The following is an 18,324-nucleotide window of genomic DNA, read 5'->3' on the forward strand; positions in this document are numbered from 1 at the left end:
TGGCCAGCTGTGTTTCCTGTTCTGTTATCTGCAAAATCCAGCAGTTTCTCTTGTTATCCCATCAGTTTAACCTCAGACCATGCCTGGCCACCTGCCTACATGCCTTAAAAATATATTGTTCTAAAACCCTAAAACAATGGGAATATATAAAAATATACCTTACAAAGACTTAAGCTGTGAAGTCATAGCTGCTGTTCTTAGACATCCCACCTATACCTACCACACACATTTTTTGTCACAGTTCTGATTTATTGTCATCTCAGTAAGTCTGATGGAGCTGGTAATGCTTCTGTCCTGCATGCCACAAGCTGGTCATTTTAAGGCCCTCAGCTGTTACAGATTATGTCCAGTTAGCGGCTCCAACAGAACTGTCAGCACGCTTGCACCTCCAGACCAATCCAGTTGTGATTGTTAGACAAGTTGATGCACAAGCATGGTGTGCTCTGAACCCCTGATGAAGCTAAGAGTACCTGAACTGGGCCCCTGTTCATGGCAGCTGGCCAGATCACACCTTCTAACCAGCCCATGCTGTGGACTTCTGTAGAAACAAGGGCACTAGGACAAGCTTTATGTTCTTGGCACCCAACAGAGTTCTCGCTGCATCTGACAGCTTTACAAACATTATGTTTTGAATTAGTATGAAATAAAGATCGAGCACCGTAGGGATCTTCTCCTTACATAGTGTCCGTAGCAATTATGGGGGACATTTTGAAGCACAAGTTCTTCAATGTTACAGCTACACAACTCTACCTTTGTATTGAATAAATGACAGTATAGATGACACAGATCCTTTCAGGATATATTAGCAAAAACACTGAAGCCAGTCACCCTCTGAGGCAAAGTGATTAATGATATAAAGTAAATAATGGTCATATATTCTGCATTTACTGTCTTATAATCTTAAGTGGAGAACTCATCCTATTATAAGTCTACTAAATGGCAATGGACTTGGTGTGTGCAAGACAAGCAGAAATGCAGCCACATGAAAAAAGACACAGAGACAATTGTAAGCACAGAAAAGGGGAGGGTGAATTTTAAGATTCTTCTCACTCATTTTCTTCTTCAAATGAGTCAGTTCCTGCTTCTTCATAGTCCTTCTCCAGGGCAGCCAGGTCCTCTCGGGCCTCTGCAAATTCTCCCTCCTCCATGCCTTCACCCACATACCAGTGCACAAAAGCTCTCTTGGCATACATCAGATCAAACTTGTGGTCGAGCTTTGCCCAAGCCTCTGCAATGGCTGTGGTGTTGCTCAGCATGCAGACTGCTCGCTCAGCCTGGGCTAGCTCGCCTCCTGGTGTAACTCTAGGAGGCTGATAGTTGATCCCAACCTGCAAATAACAACAGGAAAGATGGAGGAATAAAAAGAGTTATGAGAAAAGGGACAAAATTTAAACAGGGTAGGAAAATTGTAAAACCATTGGTGGGGGAAGGAAAAGAGGTAGGAAAAAACCTGAATCACATCAGTATTAAGTCTAATGTGATTCAAGCTACTATTTTGTGCACAAGCCAACTCCTTATCCTCACTCAAGGGGAATAAAAAAACAGAACTGAGAGATCAATTTGAACTAGACCCTAAATGAAGAAAAGCTTATAAAAATGTGTCAGTATGCATGGAAAAATTTGGGACAAGGAAAGAATCTCTTTGCGGACTGATGTAGAAATGTTTCACTTGTCAACAAAATATTATTGATAACTTTGGGGGGTTTTTTTGTTTAGTTGGTTTGTTTTTTTAAATCTCATGAAGGACAGTGTCAATGTCTTCAGATTATAAGCCTTACCTTGATCTTCTTCTAAAATGCAATTTTTTTAAGTTTGAAGGTTATAGGGTTGACATTTTCCTGCTACTGAATACAGAAATACTGTATATGTTTCCATTTATTTAAAAATTTAGCAGTCAATTAGTGTCAATGGGGTGTCCAAAGGAGAAAAGGTACATTTTATATAAATGCATCTTTCTTATGTTCAGTCATCTCACAAGTGGGAAACACACCAGATCAAAAACTTAAATGAAGGTTTCTGCTAGACTGGACTTGCCCTTTGAACATTCAAGAGAAGTTCATGGCAGCCCTGCTCACCTTGAAGCCCGTTGGACACCAGTCAACAAACTGGATAGTTCTTTTGGTCTTGATGGCAGCAATTGCTACGTTGACATCTTTGGGAACTACGTCACCACGGTAGAGCATGCAGCAGGCCATGTACTTCCCGTGTCTCGGGTCACACTTCACCATCTGGTTGTTGGGCTCAAAGCAGGAGCTGGTGATTTCAGCCACCGAGAGCTGCTCATGATATGCTCTGTCGCAGGAGATGATGGGAGCGTAGGTCACTAAGGGGAAGTGGATGCGTGGGTAGGGTACCAGGTTTGTCTGGAACTCTGTCAGATCCACATTGAGGGCACCATCAAAGCGCAGCGAGGCAGTGATGGAGGAGACAATCTGGCTGATGAGGCGGTTAAGGTTAGTGTAAGTGGGGCGCTCAATGTCCAGATTTCGGCGGCAGATGTCATAGATGGCCTCATTATCCACCATGAATGCGCAGTCCGAGTGCTCCAGGGTGGTGTGTGTGGTCAGGATGGAATTGTAGGGCTCCACCACAGCGGTGGAGACCTGAGGGGCTGGGTAGATGGCAAACTCCAGTTTGGACTTCTTCCCGTAATCCACGGAGAGGCGTTCCATCAGTAAGGAGGTAAAGCCAGAGCCAGTACCCCCACCAAAGCTGTGGAAGATCAGGAATCCTTGCAGCCCAGAACAGGCATCAGCCTGAAAGCCAACAGGAAACATGAAAGAGTAAGTGAACGTATCTTTAAATTACACCCTGAAATAGAGACAGCAAATACGCCCAGTGCACAGTACAAAAACCAGCAGTTCTCCCAGAAAACTCTCCATGCATGTTTTCCTCTAAATCTCTAGCTAGAGTACCAAAAGAGCAGTATTGATTTTTTTCTTACAATAGGAATGCTATAACAATATTTGAGGTTTTCCACTTAAGTCTTTCATTCATATAAAAAGTAAGAAAGAAAATCCAGGACTTGCATTTCTCTGTTCTGAGCCAACGACAGTAGTAAAAGCAAAATGAGAGCCACTATCCAAAAAAAAATTTATGTGGTGTTTATTTCCCCTCCCATCCTCCTAAGGTCTTGCTTCCAATGTAATAGTACACACCAGCTTGCGGATACGATCTAATGCCAGGTCAATTTTGTCTTTGCCAATGGTGTAGTGGCCACGTGCATAGTTATTAGCTGCATCTTCCTTCCCAGTGATCAGTTGTTCTGGATGAAAAAGCTCCCGGAAGGTGCCAGCCCTCACTTCATCTGAACAAGAAAGAGAAAAAGCATAAGCTTGGAAGAGATAATTCACCAAAGTTGATGATATTTGCAAAACAAACGGAACATTTTATGTTAGCATAAAATGGTATGGAAGATCTGTTATGTTGAAAAACAAAGTATGGAAGTGAGGAGTTATCATCTGAGATGTTCTCAGTTTTGAAAAGAAGAAAAATAAAAGAAGGGGACTGTGCTGCAAATGTAAGTTGCTGTGTTATACAAGCAAATTAATCAAACAAGGGCTGTGCCATGCTGTTGTAGAATTTCAGCTCTACAGACTGATCAGATGAAGATTCATCAGAACCTTCAGGGGAATGACTGGAAAAAAAGAGACTTGCAAGAGTAAACAGTGGTTTCCCCTGAAAATCTCTGAGGACACTTCTGTTGTCTGATTCTTCATGCTCCTCTCTTACATCTGAATGCAAGGAAAGCATTTTCCATCAGTTAACAAAGGAAAAATACCACCACACACCAAAAAAAAGACCAGAAAGGATTCTCTTTAAGAAAGCTAAATTGTACTCATAACCAGTGGAGGTTTAAACAGTAAATTTCTGAGCGTATTATTAGTAGAGCACCATGACAGAGTGCAGTCTGGTTTTCATCTTTGACTGAGAATAACAGAGCATTTAGTAATACCTGGTATTGAAAAATTAAAACCTGTACGTTTTGCCTCTGTGTTGGAGTCATCCCTCATGGTAAGGGCATTTGCCCTGCTATTCAGTGATCTGAACTTTGGCACCCAGAAGAGTTAATTAATTTCCAAGATGAGTTCTATACTGACCTATTACAGTTTGTTCCAAGTCCACCATAACAGCCCGGGGCATGTATCTGCTAGAGCTTGTCTCTCTGAAGAATGTGGCTAAAGAGTCATCATTGCTGGGTTGGTTGATGAAGGTGCCATTTGGCTGAATGCCGTGCTCCAGACAGAAGAGTTCCCAACATGCGTTGCCGATTTGAACTCCACTTTGGCCAATGTGAAGAGAGATGCACTCACGCTGAAAGGGGAGGGAAACGGTGAGAAGAACCAGTGAATATCCTAAAAGTCTGTAAGCTGATCTTACCTGAAACCCCAAATCAACCAGCAATTACAAAGTTTTCCATAAGACTGGAATTAATGGAAAATATTCTAACACTTATTTACAAGTAGGAAGAAAAATATTCTGCTGGGCATAGAAAGAAACAATAATCACAGCAGCTAGAGATGTGTAGCCATGCCTACACATGGTGTACAGTACACAGATCTACATGTAGAGTGCACGTAAGTCCAGAGACAAAAACTGTGTACAGGTATGCAAAATAAACAACAGTAGGTCCCAGCTAATGAGCCAAGTCCAGTTATCCAGGCCAAGACACAGCTATATTGCCTTATTGATATATAGATAACTATCTTCTGATCTCTCAACCTTCCACTGAACATGTGTTGGACAGGTAGAAGACAGGTTTGTAGAAATTAAAAGAAAGAGAATTAAAGTGCTTTTAGTACCTCAATTAATTTCAGCTGCTAGTTGTTTTGGTCCATTCCCTGGGTACTTTGAATTCAATTTGTGAACAGTTAACTTGATACTCAAGAGGACTTGGTACTCCTTTACATGTTAGACTAAAGTAACTTCCTGAGAAATCCTTCTCATACATACACTTCTGTAATCATGGCTGCTCAGTCAATAACCAGTTTCTAAATTGTTTATTACTGTGTCATGCACATAGTTTAATAACAGAAATCTGAAACACAAAATACGATATATTTTAAAAGAAAAATAAGCATGTCTCCTGTAGATTGCTATGCAGACTCCCCAGTACCGTGAATGTAATGCAGGGGTCCTCAAACTATAGCCCGCAGGCTGGATATGGCCCCCCAGGGTCCTCAATCCGGCCCCCGGTATTTACAGACCCCCCCGCCGGGGGTTGGGGGGGAAACCAAGCAGCCGCAGATGACTGCCTGCCACTGCATCCGCGCGCCGGCCCCTGGTTAAAAAGTTTGAGGACCTCTGATGTAATGGGTTCTCTCAAAAACACTCTTATTGGACATGGTATATTTAAATATGAATCTTTTGGCAGATGATTCCACCCAGTCTTACAGAGTATCTAGGGAATTGTCCCCATTTCTTTGCTACCAATTTCACTACTCACAAGCTAGTAGGAAAAGGCCATTAATACAGGGTTAAAATACTGTATTCAAAGTACATCCAGAGAAGTTTCTACTCAAAAAGAAAAAAAAGCTCCAACTCCGTCCTTCTTTTGCTGCATATGACTTCCCTTATAATAAATTTATTAACATAAATGTAGCTGTACATCTTGGACTCTAGATTTGTTTACCAAGAAGCTAATACAATAGTTTGTATACTGTGAGCAGTATTTGTTGCCTCCAAAATAAAACAAAAAAAGTCACATCAACCTCCCTGCCTTCACTCAGATCTTGATCAGAGTAGGGGGGATACAAGGCCAAATTCATTGCTCATTGCCTCATAAAATAACCCAATTCTTTTCTTTACCATGGCTTCTCCTGTGTGCTTCCCTTCTTGGTTGGTAGTGGCAGCTCTGGTTACTGATGTTTCTGTTGTCTAAGCAGACTGGTGCAAGGTGGCAGGGCATCCACACCTCACTGGCAGGGGCTCCACAGCATCACAACTAGGCAGGAGAGATCATAATCTCTCCCAGGCAACTGTCTCAGTCCACCCACTCACCCGTTACACCAGCAGCCAGCTTTGCGTGCATTCACCTACAGAGAGGACCCAGCCCTCAAGTCTGCTCTTAAGCAAGTCTTCCCAGTTAATTCTGCAAGCTAAACCTTAGGCATTTTTTAAAAAAAGAAAATTTGTAACTGGTATTACTAACCAGAATTTTAACACATATGGAGTGTCTTTACAAATAACAGGTTTCCTTTCTTAAAACTGACAACTGATGAATATGCTACTGGTAACTCATTTAAAAGATCATTAACCATTTCAAAATTTCTTCATTTACACATTCAAAAGGTGACATCATTTTAAAATGGTGTCTTTTTGACAAAGGTGACTATAGATGAATCGTGGACATGGAGTTAACTTGCCTAAATTCCACTGACTGAAATGAGTTGGGAACAGGTTGAACGGCAAGGAATTCCACTTGACTATCCGATCACCTGTAGACAAGGTACACAGGATTATCTTCTTGCCTCCCGGTGCTAAGACACCAAACCTCATCTTTCTGCCAGCCATTCCTTATTTTTGTGACCACTGTTCATCTGATAATAAACAACTGTTCAGCCTTTCAGCTGCTTACAATATGGGCCAATACAAGTTTTTTGCATCTAGCAAGAAGATGGCAAAATGAGAAAGCAGAACTATAATATGCTCTTATACCTGGAGTTACTAGCAGAGAGTTCACATACACACAGCATACATGCACATTCTCTCCAACAGGGCTTAAACAGTACAGTCCCCATGACTATGTCTTTTCCCTCAATGATATAATGAGAGTGCAGAGAAAAAACACAGCTAAAGATAAACAGCAAGTACTTTATTCTTGGCATTACTGGTTTTGGTCATCCCAAGGTACACAGAGACACATATCTAAAAAACAAAACAAAAAAAGCTGGATCTTTCACAGAAAGTAATTACCACTCCCTGAACTCCTAAGAAAATGCAGACCTATACCCTACCAACATAATCAGTTGATTAGATCTCGTCAGATTCACACTAAGTCCTCTACTTCTTTTAAATATGCCTGTACAATGAAGACATACAGTGAAACATTTCCGGAAATTATTTGAAAACTGGAGTATCAATACTTTAAATGCAAAAGTTCTCTTACACTTAATCACAGCACAAATAAGCAACTCTACAGAGCGGTAAATCAGCAGTGACTTTATTGTAAATATTAAATACTGCAGTTTCAGTATTAATTGCAAAAAGACCTGACAGCTTGTTTCTGCCTTCTTGCCCTCTCATGATGTATTAAATACAATACAAATGCTAAATCAGTAGTACTCAAAAAAAGTGGAGGTTACCAACCTACACTTAAAATCAAATTGAATGTCAAAGTCCTGGTAAATGAATGACCATGACATACAGCATTCTAAACACAATGTATGGCTGGCTCAGACCACTGGTCCCAACCTCCAAAATTGCATCTCTGCCACCTAACAAAAAAATGGGAATAGAAAACTAGAACAAAAAATGGTTGTTGCCTAAACAGTCAATTTGGTGAGAATTTGGCCTGACGTCGCTGAATTTTGCTATGTCATTAACTGGCTTACAAAGATCTTAAAGTGAGGCCTTGCAAAGCAGGGGGCCAGTAAACACAACTTAGTAATTTTTTGAAAGAGCTCAACTCCAGACAGAGCTCCTGTGTTTTATTCTACCTGGTTTCCATCAACTGTTGGTTGCAGAGTTGCAACTACACTTGTAGTTGGATTACAAGAATATCGAGAGCACCCCTTCCCTATGTGCGCAGAGTATGTAAGAAGTAACTTTTAAATAAAAGCATTATGTGTTACTTCTCCTGGGGCAAAGTCCTAGCAGAGACAAAAACTTGGGAAAGGATACAGGATTGTTTTGGTTTTTACTCTTGAGACAACCAGGCAAGGTCATTACTGCACTCATGAATGACCTGCTCCGGTTTATCTGACACTAATACTGGGAGTGTTTCTCTATTGGGATAATTTCAGAAGAAATAGACACAGAATTATTTTTAACAGTGAAGATGCAGGCTGTTTTCGAAGTGTCCTGGTAGACAGCAAAGCAACACAGTTTGAAGGCACAGGCAGGCTGCTACCTGTGTGAAAAAAACAGAAATAGCCACCATATCAGTGTATGACTACTGCTACAGACCTGAAGGGGACTACTGTTCAAGACATCACACTGGCATCTACACTGGCTACTTTTCACAGGTTTGGTGTGTTGGATAGAATTTACCCACCAAATGCTACTTTGTTCACCATTTTGTAGTTTGGGCCAACGTCAGTCAGCCTGCATCCTTTTGGCACAGATGCTGGGCTACTTGTTTGCCACAAAGGCTCCTTGCCTTTAACTTGTCCTTTCCAGCACCCAGCAGTTTGCTCCAGTGAAAGCAGTATTTAAGTAGGTCAGGGCTCTCTCCTTTGGAATTTACTCTTTGTCAACTGATGATAGGTGGATAGATGTAGAAGAAATTAATGTACTACCCCAAACCTCCAATTTTTGCCCCTGGTCGTTGGAAATGGAGTCAGTCTGGTGACAGTTCTTTAGCAAAGATATTAATTTTCTTGCCACAGATCTGGGGAAAGTTTTGGGATCTCAGAAGAGTATCTCTTTCTACCTATTAACTAACTTTGGTCCTGAACAATAAGCATTGCTAGATGGCTCCATGTAACCCAGGACTTTAGATACTGGGGCAGGGGGGACAATTCTAGATATATAGAGACTTTTTGACATCTACGTGAACAAAGCAAGAGGTAGGGAAAGAGGAAAACAATGCAACAACTTCAGCTGTTCAACTGGACAATAATACAGAATCTAGTTTAAAAAAATTTATCTATTTCCTTACCACCACAGGCTTCAAAGAATTACTATGCATCAGACAAGCACAAAGTGCTGTAATTTGCATATAAGAAGAGTAGGTGCAGCACAATAGTCTTTGTGGCCAACCACCTTGGCTTTCTGGCTTAAATATGACTAAAATCAGGAATGCCTGTATAAGGAGGCATCAGTCACAAGAGAAACCACAGCCTTCAAAGTGGAATAGGCTTCACCTTCCCGTGTTTTAGTTCCACATGCTTGTTCTAAACCCTATGCCACAGGAACTGAGCTTTTCAGATGTCTTCAGGGAAAACAGAATATTCCACTAATTATCGGTACTCTGTTGTCTTTTACAGTCATGCCTCCAGGAACACTTTCACTTGTTCAGAGAACTGCCCAGCATTTGCAAGGATGGAACCTTCTTCCATAGTTCATAACTGGCTACACAACCCTCACTCAACGGCTATATCCAAAGCAAAGTGTTTGAAAAGGAGGATTCTTATTCAGCTATAGATTATGGAAGGATTGGTTTACTCTGGTGTTGGACAGAATGGTGCTGTAGAGCCAAGCAAAGTGTAGGAATACTCTGTGTGGTTTCAAAACTCATACGAAACCATTCCCTGTCTGAAGAAATGAAGGTATTACCACACAGGAGTTCACAGGTGGTCATCTCAATTAGGACATTGATTTCAACCATCCTTGAAAAGCCTGTTAACATCCTCAAGACAAGCTGACAATTTTACAGCAGCAGAGAAAAATGTATTCTGTGACACTTAGTCCTGAATTGGAGGCCTATGGATTGGAGAAAATACAGCTGCCCAAGCTTGTCGGAAGAGCTGGACCAGTTTGTAAATGAATGGCAGTGATGTGGGAGAAGCTGCAGAACAAAACAAAAAGAGAAGAGCCTTTCATTATGAAAGGTAAAACTAAGATACACTAAGCATATTAAGAAAGAACTAATCCCAACTAGAGTTAGTTGAAACCTACTTGTCTGTCTTCTTTCTTTGGTTCAGCACTTGGACCTTCACTCAGGGCACCGCTCCCATCCCTAGCAAATGACCTTCCGTGCTTTCCAAAAAACTATTTGCAGAATAGCTATGGAGCACCCAGCAGAAGGGGAAACACCCATCCCCTCCATGTCCCAGCTGCTACCACTACCTCACGGAACCAGCCCATTCTTCAGCGACAGGAGCAGCCATCACTACTGACACCCCAGCATAAGCAGAGCAATTGTGCAACTACATTGCTGCCCTGGGCAACTTTCCGCTCTCCTGACAGAACAGCCTTTTAGGCAATCACTCTTCCAGGAGACATTCACGTTCTAGCACCTCAAGTTGACTGAGGCTGAACCCGAGTCTAGGGCAGCTCAGCCTGCCTCTCACAGTCTGTACTTTGTCTATTGGAAAGAGCTAAGAACGGAATAACTTTTCAGAAAACTGGCTTTTGTAAAGCTACATTTTTCTACATGGATTGAAACTGGACGCATTTGAAACAAGCCTAATAGTAAGATGCTAGTCATCCGATTGGTGTCTCCCAAAGAAGAGACATTCACACAGGCCAAATCAATTAAAAGCAAGTATTTTCTTCTCTGTAATCATAATGGAATTAAAAAAATTGGAAATATCAATACTGTACCTGGGTCTAATCTCACCACCACCAGGTACAGCAGAAAAGTAGCCAAGAGAACCTTTTTGTAAGGAAGTAAATAGAAGTGGCTTGACATGGACCGCAGCGCTCTACGTAGCAATGTCAACATGTTCAAAAGCTTTTGGGACAGAGCACCTACAATACAAGAACAGAAAGGCTGCCAGGGGAAAGTAAAGTCAAAAAAAGAAAAAAAGGAATCACATAGATACAGATAATAAGAAACTAAGATACTGAAGTAATACTGTTCTTAGTCTGATTGCATGAGAGTCGGGGTTTTTTATAATAGGGAACAGAAACAGTACAATATTGTAATAAATTCATTAAACCTTTTTTTTAGGCATCTACTTTAGTATAATGTGATCTTATACCACAGTAGCGCCAGCTTGTCTCCTGGGAGTTGATGTCAAGTGATTTATGGTTCTGGAGGGGAAGCAGTACTTTAAATGCTTGAAATAGATTGTTCTACGCAGGCTTGGCTGTAAATGGAGATTAAGCAGAAAGGACACAGAACCAACAAACTGTACCCTTAAAGGACTGCTAAGTATTTTTAGTTTCCCTTTTATACCTTAAGAAAAACCAAAAAAACAAAACCACATTTATTCTGAAGTGCTTCTGAACCTGGAAAATTATTCTCATTTCTTGACATCAGCAGAAACTAAATAAATTTCGTAATTGTCAGCAAATGGATCACTAAGTCTTCCATTTCCTGCTGTGATAACACAACAGGACTTCCTTGTGGCTGGTTTGTAACAACAATATTCTTAATATATAGTTAATACTTGCTGCCCTTTGTTAGTAAGGGACCAACCTGGAGCACAAACATCAGAGGGAAAGCCTACCCAAAACAGTTTCTGTTGCTGCATCTTGCTGCTCTTCAGCAGCCAAGTGCATCTCCTCCCGTTGAGTCCACTGACATCGGCTTTCACAAATGGCCCCGAGAAATGCTAGCTGCTGGTCTCTGTCAAAAACATCACATCCACGTACAAGCTCTTCTGCCCCCTCAAAGCGACCAAGCGGAAGCAACACATGCAACAGATAGAGCTCCAGCAATGAACCGTACTCGGGGAGGCTCTTATTGGTTCGGTCTCTGAGCCAGCTACCGCCAGCCTCTAGCATCACCTGGGGTTCTTTCACTTTGCTGTACAACAGGATACTGAAAACCAAGAAAGAAATATTAGAAAACACTAACTCTGTGAAAGTTGAGATTGCTGACAGTTACTACACACAAGCAGCTATCATGAAGACACGTATCAGGGTCCACACCTGAAGCACAGAGATTTCCAAGGCAGACAGTAGGTGTAGCCACTTATGTTACTTTCTCAGTATCACCCTTTTTGTATTTTATCACCATGAAACAATCTGCAGGCATGCTCCAACATACACAAGTCAAGAACAGTCCTGTCCCAGGATCCACTTTCATCCTCACTCACACCACACAAAAGGAAAACATCACACAATATTCAAGTCTGGCCTGCTATTAAACCTAATGCAAGCCCTGTGTGTATGTGACAGTCACAGAGAGAAACTCACCAGAGCTCCAGGACTTTTGGAGGTAGATGTTCAGGGACGTGGTAATACTGTAGGACCCAAGACAGAACTTCTCTCCACCGGTTCATCTCAGCCAGCGCCTGGATCCCCACAACACAAAGGGAGCACTTCACTTCTGCAGAACTGGTAATGAAGAAACACCTAAATCAGTGCATCTTACAACCACATTTCCCCTTGCGTCCTCTTCAATATAGCCTGGGTACTCTGCAGTGCTCCAGCAGCTGCTTCCCCCGCTTTCCCTCTCCTCACCCCCGATAAAAAGGCAAATTCAACCCCCCGAGAAGGTGCCCCGCACCTGTGTCTCTGGGACAGGGGGAAGGCTCCCAGGCACACCGCACTTCCCTCAAACATGCCCGTTCCTTCATTCAAAACCTGCCGATGTGGCCAGGCCGTTATCAAACGGCAGCCAAAGCCAAGCCAGGTTCTGGACAGTTACTAACTTGCTTTTTACCAACACGCACTGCCCGCCATTAATTTATATAATTAAGAAAAAACTAACCAAAGCCACAACAAGGACCATCGGTGCTACTGCCATTCATACAGATAATACTTACATTCGAACCTAAGAGGTCCCTAACTCCGCCAAAAAAACACAACCAAACCGTTTGTTAAACCCCAAAGGCCCTCTATATTAAAAAAACCAAACAAACAAAACCAAAAAAAACAAAGCACAAGCAGGGCAGCCAGCGCCTGCGCTCAGACGCCAGCCCGACGCGGGTGCGACCCCCAGCCGCTTCCCAGCGCCGCCCCGGCCCCGCTCCGCACGCCCGGCGGCCGCTCGCACCTCTCGGGGCCGGTCCCGGGGCCCAGGCTGTCGCAGCCCGCCTCACACCTCTCCACGGCGGCGGCGAAGTCCCGGTGCAGCACCAGCAGGTCCGCCGCCTCCTCCAGCAGCGAGGCCGCCTGGGCCGAGGCCGGGGGCCAGGCCACAGACTCGCTCCTCATGGCGGCGGGCGGGCTGCCGGGAGGGCTGACAGTGCCGCCGCCCTCCCCGCGCCCCACCGCCCGCCGCCCGCCCGGCTGCGGCTCCAGCGCCACCACCGCCCCCCGCGGGGCTCGGCTCCCCTCCCGCAGCAGCACGGCCTTCCCCGGCCCCGGAAGGCCGTGAGGGAGCCCCTACCCCGCCGCCCCCCGGCAGCGGAAGGGCCGCCCCGGCGGACATCTTCTCCCCGCCCCGCAGGCCGGCGGGACACGTAGTCTTGGCGGTGGCGTGAGGGAGCGGCGGCGACGCCTGCCGGCGTGAGGCGCGGGAAGGAGCGGCGGCTTCTCGGTGCGCTGGCTTCCCGGGGCGGTGGCAGAGCCGACCCTGCGGGGATTAGTCGTTATAAGTGCGGTCTCGGTGGCCCTCCGAGAGGCTGTGGCCGCCGGCTGTGGGGTCGCGACGACTTCAGCTGTGCCGGGACAGGGGTCGGTGCCGGTCTCTGCCCAAACCCCATCGGTTTCCCACTCATGCGGCTGCCAAGGGGAAACGGCCGAGCCAACGCCCGCCGCCTCGGCTGCCCCCGTCAGCAGGCGGGGCAGAGCCCCGCGGCGGCCGCCGGCGCCAGGCCGGCCCCAGGCGCGTCGCTGCCGAGCCACGGGCCCCGGGAGCGGCCGCTTCGGAGTCCGGCGGCACGGCTGCCGCCCCGCAGCTGTCCCCGCCGCGGCCTGGCAAGCGGGGGAGGCGGCTGGCAGGGGCAGCAGAGGGGCAGCGCAGCCCGGCCGGCGAGGCCCTGCGCCTCCTGCCCTGACCGCCCCGCCCGCCGGGCCCCGCCGTCACCCCGCGCCCGCCGGGCCCTGCTGTCACCCCGCGGCGTTAAACACGTTGCGCTGTTAAAGGAGCCGGAGTTGGAGCGTAGTAACAGCGTCTCCATCAGTACCCTGCAGGCAACGATTCACATTCTTCTTCAGTTGTTACTGAAAAACAATAGGGAGTCTTGGTTACAAGATAATTATAGCAGTCAGTGTAAACCCTCTTCAAAAATTAATCTCTACAGGAGAGGCAGGACTTATTTATTTCGTAATGCTGACCCCCTACTACGATTATTTAATTTAAAAAAAAAAAAAACAAAATAGGCTATTGCAGAACGTGTTCAGCAGTGAAACACAGCTGTTAAAGGGGAGTTTCTATGACATTTCAGTGTTGGAAGCAGGGAAGAAAGCGTGGAGAGCACAAGCAAAAACTTGATCAGAACTCTCTGGTTTTTGAGTAGCTCTTCCCCGATGGTGGTACTCTGCACGGTGGCCGCAGGAGTAGGCTGCTGTGGTGCACCCAAGGGGTTTGCACGCTCTGCCATTAACCGCAGAGGATTCAGGCTGGTTAAGGCAAATCTACAGCACAGAAACTTTGCAAAGGGAAGGGCCCTGCAGCTGAACAAAGGTGGAGGTAAAGGCGTTTCAGTCTTCTGTTTCGGTTGCTTGGCACTTAGAATTTGGAAAACAACATTCCTTTTTGGGAACTACAAGTCCCAAAGTGCACTGTGGGAAGAACATGCTTTGTACCAGCTAGTGCCCTGCACAAATTCCCAAATATGGGTAAGGAATCAATTTTGAAAAAGACTCACACTGGCTGGATACTCCACACTGAGACTCAGAAAGGGAGTGAGACAGCATCAAAACCAAGGTAAGTTTGCGATACACAAGGATATTTTTCAAGATTTTTTTTTCGTGGGCAGCAGCCAAGAATACTCTGTCCCTTAGCAGGGCACACTATTGCATTGGTGGTGTTGCAATTGCATGCTGCGGTGATGGAGATGACTTTTGAAATGGGACTGTTGTTTCAGGTGGGGAAGTGAGCAGCAGGAGCAGCTGCGCTGCAGAGTGAGTCAGATCCTGTTTCCCTGCAGATGCTCCTTATTAATAACGACCTATGGAAGGATCTGTGAGGGCAACACTTGTGCAGTTATGTTAGAGGCAGGGAAGGGTCAGGGAGAGGTAGGAGCTGCTCCAAACAGAAGATCTGTATGAGTTGCAATGTGGTTGTTTAAAAAGCCAAGGTGGAACGAGCAGCCTTGTAATAACAATAAATATAGGTAAAATTAATTTCTTTGCAAGGCATGGTAGAATGTTTTTGTACTTCACCTCTCTTCCTGGAGGGGACAGTGTGGTGCCTTGAAGACTAAACCTCTTGCAGCTCTCTGACCTGCGAATAATAGTCACTCAGTAACAGGATTGTTTAACTTCAGGCCAGGAACAATTACCTATTTTACTGGCAACTCGTTAGCATGCAAAATTAAATAATTCCAAAATAGAATCATCTTAGTGGAGATGACAGATGCTCTAGGTCTGAACTTGGACACATGCAAAGCCTCAGAGTTTGACCTGATTATGGGCAGCATCAGCTCCTGCCTCCGTTTCTCTCTCCGGCAGTTGGGCATATTCCTTGTGCAGCTCAGATGCAGCTTGTGGACTCTCTTCTGCCAAGTGATGTCAGGCGCAGCTGGTCAGCCTGATCCATCATCCCAGCACCCTCCTCCTACTATGTAGGGTCATGAAGCAGCACAGTCGGCATGGCATGGCACAGTGCTGTGAATGTAGGAGGTGCAGTCCAGCCCTGGAGAGAAGCCTGAAGCCGCTTGGGGTGGTGAACCAAACCGTCACATGGACACTCATTGCCAAATAAGAATGATGCTGGTTTTCCATCTTTCCTTAAATGTGAACAGCTTAAACTATGTTTTAAGCTGAAATAGTCACTCTTGTACCTGAATTAGCTTACACAGCAGGGCTACGCTGTTATGGAAACACTGGACGAAACTGGCATATTTGCCCATGCTCCTGCATAACAATTCCTAACAACCAGAAAAGCTAAAGTCAAGCAAACTTGCTGTCAGTGACAGGTAGTAAGAGGCAGCATCACAGTGCATTTTGTGTGCTGTGTTGGGATCTTGATGCTCCTCACCTTCTATCTGAAAGAAAGGATTTTTTTCCTACAGACATCCTGATTTTGTATAGAAAAGTGAATTTCAGAGGGGCCTTGTTTGTGTCTGCATCAGCTGTGGATTCACAGGTTCCTCTCCTCCCTCTCTTGCCAGGCAGTTCGAGGAGAGTTAAGAATTACAGGCACCTGCAACAAGGCCTCCTGAGGTAAATCGCCTCAAGGATTAATCCAGATCTGACCAGCACACGGTCACTGGCAAACAGACTTTTCTGTGGTCTCTTCTGTGTCAGTAGGCTGTTAGTATGAGATTAGCAGCATTAGAGAGACTTTGAGATAGAAACAATGAGGCCCTATGATTTGATTTGAAGAGAAAGAAACCCTCTTACATCCATATAAAAACAAACAGAAAAACTGGAAATTATAAAAGCCATTATAAACACAGCTGAGGAAAGGACAGTTTCTAGGAAAGATGTGGAGCTTTGTAGTACATCATAGCTTATCAGCAACTCTTTAATAAAGCAATGAGGTCTATGGAGACTGCAGGTCCCAGCATGCAGCACTCTGTCCTTATCACCATGTGCCGTTGTTTGGGTCTGGTGAGACCATGACATGCTGGAATCTGTAATTTGCTTGTAATTTCCATCAACAGTACATCCCTATTAAATAGGAAGATAGCTGGCTGCAGATCCTTTCAATTAGCCCAGATTCAGGGCTCCCCTAGCTTCTGGCAGCTGGTTGTCAGAGCCCTCGATCGGGTGAAGGTGAACGCTTTCCGGCTGTGCATTGAACAGATGGGCAATGGTGATGCTCCGCTTTCTTATCTTACCAAGCATCATGGCACAGAATCAAACCTATTTTGTTGTTTCAAAAATAGAACTAGTAGGAGGTGACACCTGATTCTGAGACCACCTGCTGATGTTCCTAGTTACCATATTTAAAAGCAGTCACCTCTTATTCTGGCCACACAAAAACCCATATAAACAAGAGGCAAGGATGGTAGAAGGCAGAAAAGACAACTACAGGGGTAGTCACAGCCACAGTCCAACTGGCGGGTATCACATAACATAAAAATGTGAGCAAATCCCTGTTTTAACCTTCATCACAGATGCACAAACACTGTGTAAAGTGTAAATTCTGGAAATTGGGAAACTGGAAACACAGAGTTGTTTTCACAACTCGTCCAAACTTGAGTTTTACTCAGATAATGGCAAAAGCTTTCCAAAACAAAGGGTGATTTGGAGTTTTTTAAGCCTCTTTCTTTGCTCCATGTCAAACAAAATACCAGCCTTGGCAAGGCAGCAGTCAAAGAATAACATCTGTTATTTTTTATTTCATTGTTACTGTTATAATAGTAATAATTAGTGCTGGGTGGGGCATTTCATAGCTTTAAGGTGACCAATTTGGTTAAAGGCTTAAGGCATCTTCTTTTCTGCAACCAGTTATTATCTGTGAGAAAATACTAAAGCCTGTCATCACTGAAGGTCAATTAAATCCTGTTTGCCTAGCACAGCATCTCTTTGCTCACTGCGTTAGAGTCGCAAGCCCTTCTGATGGTTAATACCTCTTCTCAGAGCCCCACCTGCCAAAATCAGTTGTCATCCATTAATCTCCACCTTTCCTCTTTTTCAAAACGAAACCTTGTGCTCTCATAGTTGGGACAAGTGCTTGACAGCATGAATCCTGGAAGTATTTGTACCATAAGACAAATGAGGTGATTTGAGAAAATGTTTCTTTTCATTTTTAACCTAGCTTCCTAACTTCTCAATACTACTTTTTTCAGTGTTTGTCTGACATCTGTCCCTCATTTTGAATGCACGTTTACTGCGATCTCCTGTTAATTATCGCTACAAATAGGTGATGCGTGTTCTACATCTTGAGTTGGAAACTGCAGAAAATACCACAGAAGTTAAATTCTTTCGCATCTCAGACTGCTGGTGCTGGCTCTTATCTAGCCAGGTCTTGCAATGCTCTCAAAAGCTGTGGTGAGAGGCTGTTTTAGGAAAGCCAGGAGTGCCGCCGAGTTATGTGGTTGCAGCGCCTGAGCCTTGGGAGAAGACCTGCTGGGAAGGGGTTGTTCGCTGATGTAACCTTTGTGGCTTGTGTTTCATGGTAAGCATACCCCCTTGTGGCCCTCTGGCAGGTGGACTGGCAGGCAGGACTCTCTTGCTTGTCATTTTGCTCGCAAACTTGATACAGTAATTAAGAAGCTATTGCTTTTTTTATTAGTTTGCCTCTGAACATTTTTAGGTAGTCAATGAAAGTGCTGCACCTCTCTTTTGGGGTGGATTTCTCCCCTCCTTTTGAAGATCTGTGTACTATTTTAGGGTCTTACTGGTTTGAGAGGTATGCTTACAGTTTGTGTAAAATTAATGTCTTGAGCAGTGTGTCCCCCCATTTCTCCAACAAGCTGATGTTCTCTTTCCCTCTGTTCCTCCCTTACTTGCTGCTCCTTCTCGTCTTTCTCGGCAATACCAGATGCA

General features: G+C 44.6%; 2 protein-coding genes across 5 annotated transcripts in view; both read right to left on the reverse strand.

Moving 5' to 3' along the window:
* Positions 1–18,324, reverse strand: part of LOC102047184 (tubulin alpha-4 chain-like) — a 121,769-nt gene that overhangs the window by 5,303 nt on the left and 98,142 nt on the right. For 2 of the 4 annotated variants that reach the window (XR_008732638.1, XM_055712837.1), the window contains exons 1-5: positions 5,809–6,657; positions 4,101–4,314; positions 3,159–3,307; positions 2,076–2,756; positions 1,051–1,328 (exon numbers count right to left, since the gene is read on the reverse strand). Coding sequence is in view for 3 of the 4 variants with exons in the window: in XM_055712837.1 (XP_055568812.1) it covers positions 1,051–1,328; positions 2,076–2,756; positions 3,159–3,307; positions 4,101–4,314; positions 5,809–5,811 (1,325 nt within the window). In the remaining variant the exon portion in view is untranslated. Of the gene's footprint in view, positions 1–1,050; positions 1,329–2,075; positions 2,757–3,158; positions 3,308–4,100; positions 4,315–4,802; positions 6,658–18,324 lie in introns of those variants that run through there. The other 2 variants (XM_055712840.1, XM_055712839.1) reach the window with 2 other exon arrangements.
* On the reverse strand, positions 6,794–13,067 carry PEX26 (peroxisomal biogenesis factor 26). Its single transcript, XM_055712843.1, has 5 exons — positions 12,773–13,067; positions 11,971–12,111; positions 11,280–11,593; positions 10,429–10,575; positions 6,794–9,670 (listed from the first exon to the last, which is right to left on the reverse strand). The coding sequence occupies exons 1-5, from the start codon at positions 12,931–12,933 to the stop codon at positions 9,567–9,569; spliced, it is 867 nt and encodes a 288-aa protein (XP_055568818.1). The 5' UTR covers positions 12,934–13,067; the 3' UTR covers positions 6,794–9,566.

Source organism: Falco cherrug, chromosome 5 (assembly GCF_023634085.1).
Source record: "Falco cherrug isolate bFalChe1 chromosome 5, bFalChe1.pri, whole genome shotgun sequence".
Lineage (NCBI taxonomy): Eukaryota > Metazoa > Chordata > Aves > Falconiformes > Falconidae > Falco > Falco cherrug.